This window comes from Manduca sexta, chromosome 10 (assembly GCF_014839805.1).
Source record: "Manduca sexta isolate Smith_Timp_Sample1 chromosome 10, JHU_Msex_v1.0, whole genome shotgun sequence".
NCBI classification, from domain to species: Eukaryota; Metazoa; Arthropoda; class Insecta; order Lepidoptera; family Sphingidae; genus Manduca; species Manduca sexta.
Genome location: NC_051124.1, coordinates 1,969,881 through 1,990,410, shown reverse-complemented (window position 1 = coordinate 1,990,410; position 20,530 = coordinate 1,969,881). Strand labels below are relative to the sequence as shown.

The 20,530-nt window shown below is 34.6% G+C and overlaps 2 protein-coding genes across 3 annotated transcripts; one reads left to right on the top strand and one right to left on the bottom strand.

The window, feature by feature from the left end:
• LOC115441821 lies at positions 1–2,155 on the top strand (the record flags this gene model as incomplete). The annotated part of the gene is given in 3 exon segments (XM_030166735.2): positions 1–182; positions 447–628; positions 1,360–2,155. Coding segments are annotated over 3 exon segments (714 nt in total). The 3' UTR covers positions 1,862–2,155.
• A 3,127-nt stretch (positions 2,156–5,282) lies between these two features.
• On the bottom strand, positions 5,283–20,379 carry LOC115441777 (ATPase family AAA domain-containing protein 1). 2 transcript variants are annotated; one of them, XM_030166678.2, is made up of 8 exons: positions 20,046–20,379; positions 14,882–14,990; positions 12,892–13,036; positions 12,044–12,211; positions 11,657–11,785; positions 11,256–11,395; positions 10,789–10,920; positions 5,283–10,404 (listed from the first exon to the last, which is right to left on the bottom strand). In XM_030166678.2, the coding sequence occupies exons 1-8, from the start codon at positions 20,216–20,218 to the stop codon at positions 10,252–10,254; spliced, it is 1,149 nt and encodes a 382-aa protein (XP_030022538.1). In that variant the 5' UTR covers positions 20,219–20,379; the 3' UTR covers positions 5,283–10,251. The 2 variants fall into 2 exon arrangements, with proteins under 2 accessions (XP_030022538.1, XP_030022539.1); XM_030166679.2 differs by having other exon boundaries at positions 14,882–14,978.
• Between the last annotated feature and the right edge of the window lie 151 nt (positions 20,380–20,530).

The following is a 20,530-nucleotide window of genomic DNA, read 5'->3' as shown; positions in this document are numbered from 1 at the left end:
ATCGAGAGATTAACCACTTCAAACGTATCGCTATTATTGTTGCTATTGCTCATTATTACTGCTTTAATCTTGGAGACTACCTGATAACGTTATGAATAAGTTTTGCGTATAAATGTACACATTCAACAATAATTTGCAGTCGTTTTGCGAATATGTTCAAGTGTCTACACCTACCTGTAAAAGTAAGTATTGATATTTATTTTTAATGTATTTATAAATTCTGTTATAGCAAATTTAATTTTAACTCGACAAAATGAATGAGATCTGATGGTAGGCCGTATCCCATAGTACAGTGTAGTCGAAAATTCTATCGGTGCATCCATTAATATACCTTAATTTACATTAGCAACTCGAATCGCTTCCACAAGCGATTCTGTTTTGTCATTGTGTAAATTCACTTCACCAAAGAATCTCTAAGTAATTACTTTTGTTAAAATATATTTCAGATGCAGTTATCGGTGGTGGTGCTGGCAGCTCTGGTGGCTAGCGTGATGGGCCACGGTCGCTTGCACAAACCTGTAGGGAGGGCTTCGGCCTGGCGCTTTGGATACCAGAGGACTGCGAACTACGATGACAACGGGCTAAACTGCGGTGGCTTTTACCACCAGTGGGAGGTAAATGGTGGAAAGTAAGTTCGGCTTGGGTTATATTTATTTTGGATTATATATATTCTCTCGGTGGCGAAATTGTAACTGTACATGGGACAAGTACGACTACCGCGCTGAGGTCCTGGGTTCGAATCCCGAGGCGGGCCAAATTATTGTGACTGGGTTTTTCCATCTTAAAAATTACTGTCGCAGCTCGGAGTCAGGAAGTTGGCAGTGTGATACCCACGTGCCTCAGAAAGCACGTAAAGCTGTTGGTCCTGCGCCTGATCTCTCTCCGGTCATGTCGGATTGCCATCTCAGCGAACTACGAGAGTGAAGGAACATGGAGTGGACCTGTGTATTGCGCACACACTTGTGCACTATAATATATCCTGCGTACCCGGCTGATCTCTGTTGGGATTGGCCGCCGTGGCCAAAATTCGGCTAGGAGGGATTCACATTTATTCAATGGAAATTGTGGTTGTCCTTATGTAAAGAACTTAGCTCGTTGTGATGATAACAACGAGATACATACATCTGTAAGTGTGCGCTGGCCAGTTCGGAAGCCATTATTTTTTAGCTACTTATGACCTCTTTTCTTCTCGGCAAGTTTATAATTATACTTATTTTTTAAATTATTCCTGTTCCTCTTTCGTTCTTGCAATATACTTTTATTGTTGCATACAGGTTTTGGACTTTATGCTCGGTCACTTTCCTGATATCCATTTGCCATCAGCGCAACATCCTTATCACAGCATTTGTTATTTCCCAGGTGCGGCATCTGCGGCGATCCATACGACGCTCCCGCTCCAAGAAGACATGAGCTGGGAGGCATATACGGCGACGGCACAATTTATGCAGAATACTCCCCGGGAGAAACAATCGACACCATCATCGCCATCACCGCTTATCACAAGGGCTACTGGGAACTTCGCATCTGCGACGACCCTCTGAACAATGAAGATGAATGCTTCAAATACCTCCTTGAGTTAGAAGAGGGAGGAACTAAATACTATCCCCCTAGTGCTGGAGAGTACAATGTCAGGTACAAATTACCAAAGGGCCTGGTTTGCGACCACTGCGTGCTTCAGTGGCAATATACTGCTGGTAACAACTGGGGTGTTTGCAAGAACGGATCTCAAGGTTTGGGCTGTGGAAACCAGGAGACATTCCGGAGCTGCGCCGATATCGCGATAAAGGGAGCCCCTGTTGAAGAAGTGCCTGATATTCCTGTAGAGAATCCGATTATATGTCTGAACCACATCGGCAATTAATGAACTAAATGACTATAATCAACGGTCCGTGTAAACATGACAACTGATTTTAAAATAGCAACTACCAAATAAATTCACGTCATAGTTGTTCTAGTCTAATTTGAGGCTATTTAAACCAAAGAAAAATAACAATGATTTCATAGTTTTTTGTTAGTTACAAAGAAAATTTATCCGTAATACACTTTATCGCCAAAGTTGAATGGCTTGCTATAATACAAATCATTGTTGACTGCACGTCGGAAGTCTTTGATGTTAACTTATTGATGTTGTTAATATATTATATGATTGATACGAGGAAGCGTTTTATTACATTCTTTCATAATGAAACTCCGTAAAACAAAAGCGACTTTACAGTGTAATAGATTTTTATTGTGTAGATTAGGTTAAAAGTGATTTTGAGAGAAAAATTATGGATTACGAGATTGTTGCCAAAGTATTGCCTTCATGATATCAAAGGCTATGTTTGCTGTATGGAACTTGAATAACGAAGGCAAACTAACAACATACATTCTGCAGGGTAGTTTTTACAATACGAATAGGAGATCAGAGAATGAATAAGATTATATCGAGTTTCGTTGTAAGATTTAGTTATACCTATAACCTAATGGTTGTTTGTTCAGTGTTGTAACAAATTCCGTCAAAAATCCGTCAATTATTGAAATAATCAACAAATCCAGTTGAATAACCAAAATACTAATTTTAATGTAGAAACTCATGACAGTACAATTACAATTCACATTGTTTGCATTTAATTGTGTTTATAGCATTGACGTACAGTAATCCACGTTATTGACTGAAGTACAATTGGATTAATTATTGAATGTTATATTGTATAGCTACATAGGTAAGTACCTGTAGCCGGTATAAGTAGGTAAAACAATCTCCAATCAGAACAAGTTTTTTTGGATGCTTTCAAATGAACTCATATGAAATAACTATTTTGATTGGTTCATTCTCGGAATCGGTTTGAAGATTGAGATTGAGATCGTTTATTGAAAATGGCTGTTTGTATCTTTCGCAAAATAATTTTGTATTTATATCAATTACAATATGAATCCGTTAAAAAATCCCTGTCGTCAAAACCGTTATCTATTTTGCAGTTGTTTTAACCAGTTGATACAATGTTTATAATATATTTTCATTATTCCAATATCTATCATAACGATATAGACCTATTTTTATTATATCCTTATTGCAAAACAGTAAACACATAAAGATAAAACTATTACTAGGAACTCGCAAACTACACTCATTATCGGCTCTTTCAGTGTGAAATTTCATAAAGGAAAGGTACTCGACTGATTTGATATTATTTAAGTGCATACATTGCAACCCAAATGATGCTGTACTTATTGATTTTTTTATTGATTGATGTAATATGTACTGTTGGTGGACATTACAAAATAAATAAATAAACCCAAACATGACCACAGCAACTCTGTCGAGACTTCGAAGAGGAAGTGACATTACTCACAGAAACCCTTTTTTTGTTCGGTTAACTTCAGGTCTAGTTATTTAAACTCATGTCATCATTTGAAACTCCTACCTACTCGACATTGGCAAAATCATACGATAAAACGGTGGAGCCATCTTTTTTTTAAAAGAAGAAGAACAAGGGTATTTCATACGCAAGTTTTTCGGGGTAGACGCTGTGTTTTCCATTTTAACCATCAAGCAGCTTTGTGGAACCTTTGTTACGCATTGTAGTACATAATTAAATTAATTTTATATTTATATTCGCCCCAATAGAGACAACCGTTAAAGGTGTCAAAACCCGCCATATTGGCCGACGTCAGTGTGTTGCGTTCCGGGATCAGCCTTTGTATATCTAACGCGACGCGTTTCTCCCTTATTGCTTATTTAAAAATACATATATACATCATTTTATTTCTTCTTCCCTGCCAGCCCGAGCTGGCTTCTTTGTTTACTAAGTATATTTTTATTTATTTTATTTTCAATATAAATTGTCTTTGTTTATATAAGCTAATTTAATTAAGTAATAATTAAATATTCTCATGTACCTTGACTTATCATAAGTGCAACTATGTTCGCCTACGTGATGAATAAAGCATTTTTATTTTTTTATTTTTTATTAAGAACATATTCCAGCAGGCTGGCATGAATGTGTCGACTGCCGAGCAGTAATCATCTCTCATCAGTTACCATTCTATTGGACCTCATTCCGCTTACATATTAGGCGCAGTGGGATCACTTTAAAAAAACAAAAAAAAAAAACAGAAATCTAAGCTCCCAAATAAATGACTGTCTACATTAGTCGTTTAATATACCTGTCAAATGAAATTAATTTGAAACTTATAGAGACTATCTATAAAGTAAGGATGGGGCACAGCGAGGAATAAACTAGTTATAGCATAACTAGGAAGGTAAAAAACCTTGCCATGTGGTGGTCAATTATCTAATGTCTTTTTCTGATGTTAACTTAAAAACGAAAAAGCTAAAGTGGCGCCTCCAAAGCAGATTATTTATTCTCTTGGTCAAATTATATGTACCTACATTTTAATTCATATTTCTGTGTGAACTTTGTGCATTTTAAATATAATACAACTTTGCCACCTGGATAAAAAAATGGTTGAGCTATTTACCAGGAACAAGTCCATCAGATTCAAAACCATAATTCTTAATCTGTGTGTAAAGCATTTGAAATCCAAATAAAAACCAATTGCCTTCTAATCATTTTATTGCTATGTACACAATAAATATAACTGCGCACAACGGACACGCAACTGTTTACAAATAAAACAAACTAACACAAAAAAATTATCAAAACATTATTACCGTAACATAAGTCGCAAGTTCTTATCTTTACAAAACTTTAAATGTGTCCGATTCTCGGCGACTTCGACATTTTATCGCATCATCATAGTCGGCCAGTGTTGCCAGGGCCCTTGAGCCGTAAGTTTCATTTCGTTTCCTAAAATGTTACATTTTTGCTGCAAAAGTTACATTATTGTTTTTTTTTTTAATTTACGCGTTTTTGGGCTACTATTTCTGTAGCTACGAAACCGCGGGAAATCGCGAAGTACGAAATGTGCGCGCGCACACTCAAGCAAAATCAAATTTTAATATATGCAAGATACGTTTCATTTTGTCATGGCGAGCCACCTCTAAGTGTGATATGGAATGAAATACTTTTTAGACCCGCCAGTTTTAGGTGCGTTCAATTTGGATGCGTTGAATAGAAATGCGTTCGTAAACTGTTTACAATAAAAAAATTGTATTACAAATCTCGTTGTTCTCAAAAGTTACGAAAATTGCCTTAAATATAAAAATTACTTACATGTTACGCGAGGTCAAAAGTAACGAAAAATGTAAGAAATGTAACCTTCTGGCAACACTGTAGTCGGTTACTCTTGGAGTAATATTGAAATGGCTCTATTTCCTTCATTTACCTATAACCTCCTTTTCGTAGTCGGGTGAAAATATCTCAACATAAGTCATATATTGCATTTGAAAACAAAGATTTCAAATCAGTAATGTATTTAAAGCTTGTAATAAATATGAGTGTTAAATTCCCCGGGGTTTTTTATATGATTAGAATGTATAAATTTCATGACGTGAACAAGAAGTACTCGTTTATTGAAGTGTTTTCTAAGAATTTCTGCTTCATGACTTATGGAATTAAATTGATTGAATCTTTTTTCAAACGATGACATTATTTTATCTTTTCCTGAAGGAGGAACAGCATAGAAAGTAATAAAAGATTGTTCTATAAATTTGCATTATTCGATAAAATGTCGAACACACGAGAATACTTCAATGATAGATGGAAAGGAAAATATCGTTAAAAATATAATTAAACTTTTGCATTTCCAAATTGTTAACTCCGACCGCAGATTTGTCAATGGTCACAGATATACAAATAATATTTAAGTAAGTTTTGTATGCAAAAGTTGTAATTACATTAAACTCTGAAATACATACTGGTACAATCACTTCATTCGCATAAACCTCTTTAGTGTGAACTATTTTAACAAATCAGTAACCGCCGTTTTCAATAAACTATCCCAATCCTTTTTTCTGGTCATCGCGAAAATGGAACGGAGAAAAATGATTTTTATTAACATGATTACAAATGACTATTTGTTTGCTTTATTTTCGAGATCGGATCGAAGATTAAGATTAGGATCGTGCATTAAAAACGGATGTATCGATAACATGTTTAAACATACCGAGTTCCAAGAATCGATTAACGAGAACACTATTATGGTTAGCTTCGACTAGACTGTCATAGTCGAATCATACAAAATCGCATTAGTTGCAATATACATCACCCATTAGAAACACGCCGCATTACCGCGCGTACTTGTGAATCGATTCGGCGCGCTCCGATTCTACTTTAGTCGACGCCAGCAACAACAAGAATATCGATTAAAGAAACAAGAAAACTTATAAATCATCTATAACACAATATCCAAACCCGATATACAATTCCAATCATTTTGCATAACAGCATTGCCAACGCACACACGTACAATATTTACAGCATATCTACATCTATGTCTAATTTATATCCTTTGATACCCCAAACTTTGTGCAAAACTCGAGACGTCGATATTGTAACACGGCAGAATACGGGAGGCAGAGGTCTATAGGAAACGACTTAGCAGATAAGCTGGCTAAAAGGGGGCCAAATGAAGTAATGTTTGGACCCATTCCGATTTAAAACCACCTTTTTACCAGATTAGAACATGACTGCACCATAGAACACAAATATAATATGCGAATTGTGGGGCCGAATAATATCTACAAAAAAAAAATTGCGCATAGTCAGTTTTGTTCGTGGGCTATACGTCTAGAAATATAAAGGCTGCTAAACTTTATTTAAATGTGAAAATCTATAAAAGTTGACATAGCAAAACATGGCATAACAAAGTCTTATCCACATTCGATTTTTTTAAACAATAATATCGATATGCATTCACCATTTCATCGATTAATCAATTATATAATTCTACCAATATGTTACAATATCGATAAATTCAAAGCGAAAACTACAAAACTATAACAATTTAACTGACACAGCCCGCACCTTGCAACATATACGATACAAAATATAGTTACAGCCTAATGAAATGCACACACTCATAGCAATCGCAAGGTATGGTTGTTGAGATCACAATGTGTAAGTTGCAGACAATTATCAATGCTTTATGAGTAGACAGTGTTTGAAGAAACTCAGACTTAGATAAATGAAAAAAAAATAACTCAGCAATAAAAACATACTAAAACTTAAAAAAAATTGTAGACTCATAAACTATATCTTGCGAATGTCATTTAAGAGATTTATTCTATTGAGTCACACACCTAATATTGAAAACATATAGGCATAACTTACATGTTGCATTGTCGATCATAAATTAAAACTAGAAAAAGCTTTAAAGCAACAAACACACCTAAATTTTATTCATTTTTAAAGCCAATTACTAATAGCAAACAATCATATTTATCGATAAAAACACTACAATAGCACAACCCTACTCATTTATTATTTTCGAACGTTTGCACCAAAACCTTGTATTACTAATGATCGACAATGCAACATATAATTTTACACACTATCAACACGCCAATACCTCATCAATAAAATTTATAGCATGTACCAACAACACATAATTTCTCACATATACAATACACATACATATAGATTTTAAATCTAGACTTCTTTAAGCCCTATAGGACAAAAATGCCTTATGAACATCATATCTAATATCATATCGAATCACATATACACTTTAATTTCAAAGTATAGTATTTTTGCCATCTGTGTATTCAGTGCGAGATCAAATTTTCGAGCATGCTGGTGTCATCTAGTATGTAAGGACCGCCAATGTCTATTTTTACCGCCAAGCTGTGTGCATGCAATGTTGGGTTTCCATTTAAAGAATATAGCCGGCGAATTGGACATCACAATATTCGGTGTCTAATGATTTCGTTGTATAACAGTTAATCACAATAGCATTATATTTTTTTATATCGATTCCAATAAGAAAGTTTTGATTTTACCATGTTAACCTTGCCTGTCCATCAACATATTCTTGCCTAAATTATGACTATCGAAAAGTTCCATCGACCTGAACACACATACAGCAAGAATCCTTAGAAATGTTATATATAATTTGATAAATTTAATAAACATTTATTTAAAGTCAAAACGACAATATCGATATAATTCATCTACTTTAACACGATAAATATGTTCTATCTCTTTCACATATAGCGTGTTTCATGTTGTGAGAAAAGGACGAAGATTATTTCGATTCATATGTACGTAATGGTGTCTGCATTGGCATGTGACGTCAGAATTTTAAAGTCGTGTGTGGTGAATGCAGTAACAAAAGGTAAATTCGATATAGCTAATTTTATTTCGAATTATTTATTTATTGAAAAGGGATAAACATTAAGACCTAATCGATTGTTTAGTTGATGATTCAAGCACGATTTTTCTATAATTATTTTAGGATAGTTTTTTTTCTTCTATACATTACTGTTATATGACAGGATAATTACACTATATAAATCGAAGTTTATTTCGATATAATTGGCAAATATTATTTTCTATGAGAATATTTTTACAGAGACAAGAACATTCTGAAAGACCAGTTTCCGTGTTTAGGTAATTTAATTAAAATTATTAGATACATCTCTGCCAACCGAATCAGGCCAGCGTAGTGGACTGAGGCCTAACCCTCTCTGTAGTACAGAGGCCCATGCCCAGCAGTGGAGTATATAATACAGAGCTGGTATTAAATTAGTGTTAAGTTTTCCACTACTGTATTCACCACATCAATTTATCGACTCTTTCAGTACCAAATATAACATGTTTTATAATATATATTCTACTGTAGAACTTCCCTAACCCCCAAGTAATGTAAAATCTGGCAAAAGGAAAACTATCATTCTATGTTCACATAAGAGTATTTGACCATGAAAATAGTTATTTTTATTTTAATATGATAATCATTTTTGTAGGTAAATGATGTCAGTAATAGTAATTCAAGTTCTGTTAAACAAAATTCGCCTCAATTTTGCTTGACTTAAAAGCCACGGGAATCTACTATTGAATTCCAAAAAGCGTATATATTTGAAATATTGCTACAAAATGCTATCGACTTTTGAAGAACAGCGTAAAATAGTTAATTTTAATTATTGTTCTGGCTTGAACACTGACTAAATTAAATTTTTGTCTTATTTTAATCTAATGATCAAATACTCCACAGATATTATTAACTGGTAACAATAAATTTATCAACTATGTATAAAGTAAAGGAAATCATTGTGTTTATATGATTTTGAGTCCGTCATCATGTAATACGACACACAAGTTCCGATACAATACGATCTAGCAATACAGTAAAAATCGTACCGACAAATCGTTACGTTTGTGATAAAATACACTTCAGTACGATTTTCTTTGACTTATAGGTCCAAGAATGGTGTAGTTCAAAGTGTATATTTTAATCGTAACGATTTCTCGTATGTTCGGTAGCTTGCTTTACTAATGGCATACTATTCTTTCTATTTGTAATTTAACTGTGTATAGTCGGTGTAGACTAGAATCAACTTAGGAAATGCTGGAGACTAAGTCAAATGCATTCCGTGGACTCTATTACATTAAGTATAACGGTCATAATGGGTTTGGATAAAAATTATAGGTAGAACGAATCGATCATTTGTATGTTTGAATGCGTCCCGCACATTACGGATCTGTTGGTCGATTTGTCGATAGACTAATCAACTTTTATATTTGTTAAGTTAGAGGACATAACTATGTGAAAAGTATGGGTACTACAAATTTAATTATACTAATGAATAATAGTGTTTCATTATGATACCCTGACATTAGAATCCCCATAATTTAATGGGACCTTAAATCAAAGCTAATGCACCAGGATAGAGGTAGGAACCAAGAGATGGTGCCTAAAAACAATTCCAAGGCTAAACAACCAGCTATATTTTTACCCAAATCCATTATCTTCGTACATCTAGCAAAAATCAATTCTATTATATCAGGTACTTTTAGGTTGATTAGTACCTCTTTCATTAGTATTACTAAGTAAGGTACCTCATTGGTACCTATCAGATTAGTTATCAAGGTACTCTGTTCTTTTGTACCTTTTCCGTTAGTAAACTTTGAATAGATCTTTGTTACCTTTAAGGTGAGTATGAAATATTTAACAAGATACCTTTTAAACGTAGGCAAATTAGTACCGGTTAACGTACCTCGGTAATTAGTACCCAAACTACCTACCGAGGTACCTAACAGTACTTTAACACAACCCAATAAATAATTACAAGTACGACCGAATGAGGTACCTTACACAGTACCTTTTGGTGCATTAAGGTACCCACAGAGTACCTTACATTAACAGCTAGTCGAGTTCTATCCGCATGCTCGGCGCGAGGGACCCGCACTGGACCTTGGACTCCTTGAGTTTGTTGAGCGAGAGGCGGAGGTCCTCCATCGTGATGGGCCGGACGGCGTCCACAAACTCGTCGTCTGAGTCTGTGTTGTTTGTTTTGTTCTGAGGAAAAATATTGAGTAATAAGCCAATAATTGAAAGAGTCGTAAGGATGTGATATTGTTTTTTAAGTCTTAGACATAAAAAACGCGCAGTGGCGATTATAAAGCAAAGTGTGGAGAAAACAAAACTTATTTTTTTATTTAGTACCATGAGTAGTGTTAATTAATTTATGTATATATTTTAAATTAAAAAGCTTATACCTTCCCAGTGTTTCAAACTACCTCAATACCAAATATCATCGAAATCCCTTCGGCAGTTTTTGAGTATATCGCGTTCAGACAAACAGACGCGGCAGGGGACTTTATTTATATTTCGCAAGAATTCTTTTAAATCAGGAATTTTACAAGGTTAAGTATTACAAGTAGGTTACAGTTTGCGTGTTACCTGGTTCATCTCGCGCGCCATCTCGTCCCTGGCGAGGTCCCGCACGCGGTACACGGCGGCCTGGCGGCACAGCTCGTGGAGGTCCGACCCGGAGAAGCCCTCCGTCGACGCCGCCAGACGCTTGTAGTCGATCTGATAACAAATTGATTAGGTTGTAGTGTTTATGGGTACTAGTACCCTTTTGCACTATTATAGTGAGGTTAAGCACTTAAATTATATAAAGAGATCATTTACTTATTTAATTATATTCAAATGTTTTTTTTATATGACAATTATTTTTAGTGAATAAAATGACGGTTTGTATTTTTATATGAGTTCTTTATGCATGTTTTTATTTATAAAGCTTCCAAAAACTGATTTAATTTTTTTTATCTTAGACAATTTAAATTTAACATCCTTAATTATGATTTCGAATTGTTTTTAAGTCAATGAATGGGGTTTCAACATTAATATCGTGTAGAACATACGTCAGGTGCGACGGGCTCCGACTTGAGTATGAGATGCAGGATGCGCTCGCGCTGCGTGTCGCTCGGCATCGGCACGTGGAACGTGGCCGGCATGCGGCGCTGGATCGCCTTGTCCAGGTCTTGCGGACGATTCGTAGCCCCTGCAATCATATAAATCATTTACACCATGCGTCTACAAAATATACAAGGCTGTAACATATCCTCTAGTGTTGTGCATATTATAATATTGTGGGTGGTTAAAGGCGATGTTGAATGCCAAAAATCTACTTAAAGTATACTCTTAGCATTTCCTAGCTATTGTATGAATGGTAAGGGAAGAGACAAATTCGAAATTTTAGATCCATTTTATAGTGTTATCATAAAACAAATGGCATAAGCTACAAGGATGTATGAAGACATACCCATGATGATGACCGTGCAGGATGGGTCGGTGATGAGTCCGTCCCACAGCGACATGAACTGCGTCTTCATCATGGCGGTCGCCTCGTGGTCGTGCTGCGTGCGCGTGCGCAGGAACGACTCGATCTCGTCTGCGATGAAAAATGTTCATCTGTTAAAATTTCTACCTATTCGCGATTTATCAACTATGTTGCACTCCCCAGGGTGCCCCGATAATGAAATAAAACCGAACACGATTAGGATTTTTCAAAACGTTTCTGCCCAAACTAAATCCCTATTTACCTTGTAACTTACAGATCCATATAAAATTTCGTCAAGGTATATTAAAACACACTTAAAAGCCTCTCAATAACTAAGTGAACATGAAAGCAAAATATACCAAAACATACCAATAAAAACAATGCAGGGCTGCAACTTGACCGCCAGGCTGAACACGGCGGCGGCCAGCTTCTGCGTCTCGCCGTACCACTTGTCCGTGAGCAGGGACACGTCCAGGTTGATGAAGCTCATGTTCGCCTCCTTGGCTGTTGCCTTCGCTATAAGAGTTTTGCCGCAGCCTGCGAAATAAGTGTTGCTAAATCCATAATTTGCATTTATGTACACGAATATGACTAATCGATTTCTATAAACGTTTTAATCGATATCATCAAATCGATAACGAAATTGTTTGTCGCAGTTTGTTTGACATCTTTACAGCTGATTTTTGGATATGATTCCATATAATAAAACACGATGACATCGTCTCCTTGATTGAGTAGCAATATATTGTGGACTAATGCGTGCTTGATCTGAATCTCAGCAAATTATTGTGAGGTTGTTTCTAGCACAAATACATTGACACTAAACTAAAATACTGAGCCAAATCTTTAATGGACGATGAAGTGTGTCAAACAAAGCGTGTTTTGCTGTTGGTAGGATATGTTTTATATCCATCCGCACAAAGATGTGTTAAAACCCACCATAGTGGCACACGTAAGTCTGTCGCGTTCCGGGATCAGTCGGTTCCAACAGGCCGGCATTATAGTGTCGCCTACCGGGGGGTAATCGTCTCTCCTCAGTCGACATTCTAATGAACCCTACTCCATTTACCAGCAGGTGTAGTGGGGTCTATGCCTTGCAAGTATAAAAAAAACCAATACCACGTTGTAACAGAATAAAACAAGTAAAAGTATAAATATACATAGCACCACGCCTTTTTCAAACATAGCCCGAGGTGTTAAAGGAATAAAATATTTACCAGGCGGTCCATGTAGAAGTACTCCTTTAGGTGGCTGCGTAAGTCGGCTGTCCGCGAAGAGGTCCCGCTTTTGTATCGGCAGGATGACTGTCTCGCGCAGCTCCTGGATCAGGTGGTCTAGTCCGGCGATGTCCTTCCAGTTCACCTGCAATGTCAGATAATATGTATTATTTGAACTATTCATAGTCACGTAACAAAAAATGTAGACAGAAATGCGTTTACTAGTGAAATAACCTATCACTAATCGGTATACATGTAAGGGTATGGGACTATGTTTAATTTTGTGCACTTTTTAATATGTAACAGCAATAAAAAAAGAAGTTCGTTTATGAAAACAGCCTTAAAATTCGATAAGGAATGAGGCAGTAATTCAAATTTCAAATATAGCTACATACTGGCGTGGGCGCGAGGTGGGGATATCGCTCCATCTTTTTCTTTCGGACGCCCCCTAATTCCCGCTGATGTCACATGCAAGCATTACGTCCCTTTTCTGCTTTTTGACAGTCACCCATAAATAAAAATAAGTCAAATACCCTATTAACATTTTAAACTGGGCATTGCCTGCGGCTCCGGCCGCATCAGACTTATCCCGGTATAAAAGTCCCATTGTATGTCTGTTTGAATACAACTCAGGGACAATTTAGAAACCCACTGACACACGAGATTGTTTAACATACAAGTTCAACAGCGCGTTGTTATGATTCAAAACAGATATCATTTACAACACATGTTTTTATTGTCATACAATAACAACTTACAATCAATGATGATTTTACTGTGCCACCGCATATACTTTCAAGCATGTTAAAGAAATGATTTGGATTGGTTTTACCGGTCATCAACCAATCAACCAAACCAATCAACCATCAACCAATGAACGATCCCGTTTTGGACAAGTCGTATCATAAAAAACCACGTAAAGTGGTGCCCAACCTAGGTTCAGAACCAGGAACCCTGTTCTATAATATATTTACGCTGCTACTAATGACAAAATCAAACTGGAACACAACAGTGACTACACACCGCTGTTTGGCGGCAGAAATAGACATTGCGGCGTAACCACCCAGACGGACTGTCACATATGAGAAACCTACCACCAGTAAAGTTTGCATGTTTTCAAATAGAGATGGAGACAGTTTTTTATGTCATGTAGTTATTGATTCTAAGCTTGACTATGGCATTATCCTTATCCAAAAGACGTCTGTTTATTTGATGCGCTAAAACTATATTGATATTATGGAACAAGGCCAACGCATGTAGACGAAAATAAGAATAGTATTTACCCACTACAATGAATTACAATGTGTCATTGTATAATTATTTTAACAATAGCGAATAAAAGTAAGTCCAATGAGATAAAAATGAAGGTTGAAATTGACTTGCCAATGTTTCAAGATGTGAGTAATGAACAAGCAGTAACAGCACTCTGCAGTCAATTTTAGATATAGACATAGAATAAGGAAAGTCAACAAAAAAGTGTCTCGTCAATAACAGTGATAGGGATAAAGCTTTACAAATAAGAAACTTATCTGCATATTTCTCTTGAAATTGGAACAGAGGTGTAAGAGGGTTGTCAATATTGTACCATGTGGCCGTCAGTAATCTCTGCCTACCCCTATGGGACAGTCTAGAGTTGTGCATGTATGTAAATTTAGATTCAACAATACTAATAAGCGGCAGAAATAGTCATTGCTATACCTACCCAGCGAGTTTACGGCATACGAGAGACCTACTTCTTCGTAATAGTAAAACTCTTAAGTTTCATATTTTACTACCAAAAAACATTTAAACACCACAAACTTGTACATATGAAATATCAGGTATATAATTTAAATCGAAGGAGTCGCCAGTTACTCAATAGCAGGGCAATTAAATAATAATACTAGCCCTGTATTATATAATATATAGTGCCGTCTGCTAAGCACAGATTCCTTATAATTGACAAACTTTAAGGAAAAATTATTGTTCTAATATATGTAATATAACTCACATTGATCTCATCAGGCACAACCAGCTGCGAGGCGATAATCATCTCATGGTCGGTGAGCTTGTCCAGCGCCAGGGAGTGTTTGCCGCCGAGGCCCGCTCTGCAAGACACCCTTAACACATGCACCGTGTACAGTGGCCGTTTAAATCAACAACTTAATGCTAACATGCAGAGTTGGAAATACAGCCACGCATACACACTACTAGCAGTAGATTACATGATTGGGTAGTTGACATTTTGTTTGGTTTAAATACAATAAATAAAATATATCACATTTTTATCCCTGAAATGGTGGGCAGAGGTGCAACCAAGGAACACTGTTTTTACTTATGTCTTCCATCCCCTGATGTGATGGGGCGAGACTATTGTCATATCAGGCATGAATTCCAGACTCCAAGCTGATCCTATATCTCTTTGCCTGACCATAATTTAAACCCCAGACCCGCAAGTGTACGTTCTGCTTCACAAGCAATTACACCTCCACGGCAGTTGTTAAAAAGTAATTAAAGGTATTTAATTACCTAAAAAACTAAATAGCAGATCTATTACACAGCAAGTTTTCTTTGCTGTTGCTAATTGTAATTATTTATTGAGAAGACCGTCACAATTTATTACTGAGAAAACTTCAGCCCACTGCCTATTATAGTGCATAAAATACAACTCTTTAAAGGCCAGACAGAAAGAAAGATGATGTAATGTTTCATTTGCTTCCTTTGATGACACTTAAAAATAACTCCTTAATAAAGATGAACATGCATTATTGTTTTAATTCATAATTATTTATAATATTAAAGTAATAACAAAACATTAATCAGAACTTTGTGAGATTATAGTAAAATTTTAATTAATTTGTGTTCTTCAATACAATATAAAAAAAGTCAACTACCCAATATTAAACACCATGTGTAATGAATGATTTTTAACACACAAGATAACCATGAAAACATAAGTATGAAAAGAATTCTTATAAAAATAAAAACTTTTGAAATACTGTATAACAAATGAGTAAATCATATTAAGAGCGTTTACGCATACGCGCGCCGTATGTCTCAAAAACAGCACTTTTCGAAGGAGATAATATCCATCAAAACATTATTTTAAAAACATATGAATTAGTAATTGTTATAGAAAATTTTGTTGTCTAAAAAGTTAGTAGAGAAAATTTTTAGATTTATTGAGTATTTGTAAATTGTTTAAGGCGATACCTCAAGGTCCATTTTCATACATTTTGTTTCGGCTTTAATCTGGGTAACTAAACAAGTATTGGCAAGTAAAGAATTTAAATTCACGTCTAGTTAGTGATTAGTTCTCGCAGTTGAAAGAAAAACGTAAAATAATTAATAATCATGGATATTTCGGCCTTTAAAATTTCGTCATATTAAATTTTAAAGGCCGAAATATCCATGATTATTAATTATTTTTACGTTTTTCTTCAACTGCGAGAACTAATCACTAACTAGACGTGAATTTAAATTCTTTACTTGCCAATACTTGTTTAGTTACCCAGATTAAAGCCGAAACAAAATGTATGAAAATGGACCTTGAGGTATCGCCTTAATGATTACTGAACAGAGGTTTTCAAATTTGCGCTTCGAACGTCTATTTCGAAGCTCAAAATATCTTAAACCACTAAGGAACATAACAATATGTTATTTTTATCTAACTAAAAAGATCCTGAAGAAAAAAGTTAGTAGAGAAAAAAATATCTTTTTATGTTTAATTCATGAGAAATAAAAATTCAAAGAATTCGAAAATTTCAGAAATGTTGGTCATTTAAATGATTTTTTTTTATCACTATATCTTACTTAATTGAATATAATATTGGATTACTAAATAGAAGAACATCTTCTTAAAAACATACAATTTAAAAATTCTACAAAATTAGTTCTGTTATTTTTCTATAAATATTTTAAATACCACTATAAAACGCAACGCGCAAATCGTTTCAAATTAGTCCGCCTTGAGGCTTTCTAGAGAGAGGACGTATCGCTCGTCGCTCCGGCGAGACTCCAGTTGGACTTTGCTGTGCGTAGAAAAAATAGTCACGTGTATACAGTGATTGCCACATCTTAGTACTTTAGTAAGTAAAATATTTTTTCTTTAATGATTGACAATAATTTTAGTAGTTACTATAAATTATTATTATATTATTATGTTTCAGACACAATGGGAAGTAAAGCTATTTCTAGGCAAGAAAAGGAAACGTAACAACGCTGAAACTTCGGCTAAAGCAAAAGCTAAAAGATTGATGTACTAATGTTATAACATGCGTCTGTAGTTATGGTTGTTGCTTTTTTTACTCATTAAAAACTTGAGCATAGCAAAGGAAAAAAATGGAACCTTAAGGTTATAGCTTAAGGTCCATTTTTCATACATTTTGTTTCGGCTATATTTCGGCCTTTAAAATTTACTACGACGAAATTTTAAAGGCCGTAATATCCATGCATATTAATTATTTTTACGTTTTTCTTTCAACTGCGAGAACTAATCACTAACTAGACGTGAATTTAAATTCTTTACTTGTCAATACTTGTTTAGTTACCCAGATTAAAGGTGAAACAAAATGTATGAAAAATGGACCTTAAGTTATAACCTTAAGCTAAAACCAATTAGCCCATTGAAATGTTACATGAGCTTTGTATTTTTTAGAGGACCCAATTTTATTTTTAGAACATGTGTGGGGGTCAATAGAAGCTTAATCTCAAGTTTGTGAGGTCGCCCCCCTTGTCCCCTGGCCGCCATCATGGAAAAAGGGGTGAAAACACTTTTTTCGCGATATCTCGGAAACTATGCGTCTTACATAAATTTTGTAAAATCATAATTTGTAGCAAATGTTTATATAACTTTTTGCCCTAAATTAAAAATTAAAGAAGTTATAAGCAAAAATGTGAGAAAATGTTTATAAAAGTTCTCGTTTTTGCTCTATAACTTTTTTTTTACATTTTACAAAAAAATTACCTCAAACTAACTTGTAAATGATCTTTTGAGGAAAATTGTTACCTATAATTTTTTTTTATTTCATTCATTTAAAACGCTGTTACAGCGCTCCAAAGTTTACCGGGTTCGTCAATGCTCATGAGAATCCGGTCGAAACAAAATGTTTAACTTATTTTTGATTCTTTTTATTGTAAATATATTATTACAAAACTGGTAAATTGTTATACATGGATGTACAATCGATCGATTGATGATCGATGTCACTGAGAAGCAATACCTATTAAAAAAAAACTATCCAAAAAAATATAACCAACTTCCGAAAAAAGAAGTCTTTTATTTCTCACTTTAGTTATACACCTAAAAATGACATCTCATTACATACACCTTCTGACTCAAAATATAAATTCCAATATGTAATTTCTAATGACTTAATTTAAACTTTCAATACGCTAAATATTAAAAACTGCAGATCTATGGAGTAATTATGTGGTCTATTATAAACATCGTAGCACAGTAATTTTCCTGATTTATTGTCTGATTACGGAGTTCTGGTGCCTATCTTTCGGCTTCATGATGAGCTCCACTTTACTAAAGGGTACTTTCTAAATGCAAATGCTTAATTTTTTTAAGCATTTGCATTTAAAAGTGAAAAATAACAATTTGTAAAATTGCCGTTAAAATTTGTTAAAAATGTTTATTTTTTTATAATTACAAAATGATACATATAAACTATTTCATGATGAATTCTTATATATTTAATAATAGAATTCTACATTTATCATAAATTCATAAATCATAAGTTACATTCCAATTAGATAATTAAAGCGAAAAGATCAAAATTGGTTGGTCTGACTACAAAGATAGCCGACGCGCGCTAACTCTACGCACACAGCTACGCAACGGTTCTGTGTGAGTGAATTTTGCGAAGAATTACCTATAGTTGACTTCACGCGCGGCACGTAAACGCTCTTAAACCAATTTATATATTATGCTAATTAACAATATTTAAAAGTAAATTATTATTATTTTTCAGACGCCTCACATTAAGTCAAATCTTTTTTTAAAATATAGATTGGAGAAATATTTCAATTATTTGTATTTATCATATACTATATTTTTTTGTTATCAGATCCAGTACCTATTAAAATGATTTTGCCCTTTTATTTCACACACAACTATGTAATACATATAATTTAGGTTTATAAAATCCTTAATTATGTATAAGGTATTAACAAACAAACATTGCAATTTCTTATAGCAGTATTGCATCATATAACTTATTGTGCATACATTGTTAATGTTTAAAATTGCTACAAAACTGCAACATTATATTAATATGTAGAAATATTACAATATAGGAGATATTTTCTTATAAGCAGAACCAAAAAAAGATTTTAATTTGGTCAGGCATAGTTTATCATATGAGTGGTTCACATTTACAACTTCTACTTATAATCAGTCATGAGGTCTTGCGAGAGTGTATTCCACTGTACACTTTTCCAAAAAAAACCTAGCCTATATTCAGGACTTAATCTATTTATGAACCAAACTTCAGAAGCTTTTGATTACTTCTAATAAACATTTCACTGACTCCCATTCAGTGGATATAAATTCGATTATAATGCACGGAAGTGATCAATTTAAAATATCCAAACATTTTCAAAAACAATGCCAATATAAGCTTTGACCACAGTTAAATTGATCACAGTAACTTATTTAAATATTTTCTTGTACCTGTGAATACAACAGGATCTTTGCTCCCATTACATAGGTGCGCTGGATATTAAACTGGCAAGTTGCCAGATACCATAAAAAGATATTTGTAGCTTTACCTTCTTAGCACAGTTAACTAAGATATCAATTTTGAGGATTTAAAATAGTATTGATAAATCTTTTAACACCTATGTATATTGGTAAGATACATAGGTGTTAAAAGAAAATATTGTACCTTTCATTATGTATGTTCTAATTGTAGGCATAAACCTTTTAACAGGGACTCTACTCAATTCTCAAATAAATGCATGAGCCATCTACAACAGAAATTTCTACCGAAAGTTAATGATTGACAGGTGCAAATTATAACCTAAATTGGGCAATGTCTAATTGGATGTAAGTACGGCGGTAAAAGGAAGTTGTAATTAGAAAACACATAAAAACCAAACTAAGCTTTATGAGTCCACAAATAGAAGAACAGAGTAATTGACGTATGATTCCCACGATCGATACTTACTTGCGTAACTGTTCTCGCGCGCGCTCCTCGGCCTTCTTCCGACTCTTCGACGTGGGGTCTATCTGGTTCACTAGCCACTTTATAGAGAAATAAGTCACCGCCGACACAAATGCGACGCGTATAGCCATTTGGAACACATCGCTCCGTGTAAATGCTGAACCTTCCACCATCATGCCTGATCACCAATGTGTTTAGTATCACGAATAAACAACGTAGCCGTCGCTCTATCGAGTGGGCTGTTTAATTTAATTGATTGCGAATATTTTCGAAGAGGTTCTCGCCGTCATGCTTTTGTGAATTTTGAATAATAGACAATGTAGACGCGTGTCATTTTGGTCTGACATTAGGCATTTTGCGAGAAATAGAAAAATATATTCGGGAAATACCTATAGTCATTGGGAAATACGTAGGTATTGTAAATTCCAAAAAAATAAATATAGCCACATGACAGATTGTTATTTATTTTTTTATACAACACTAATAAA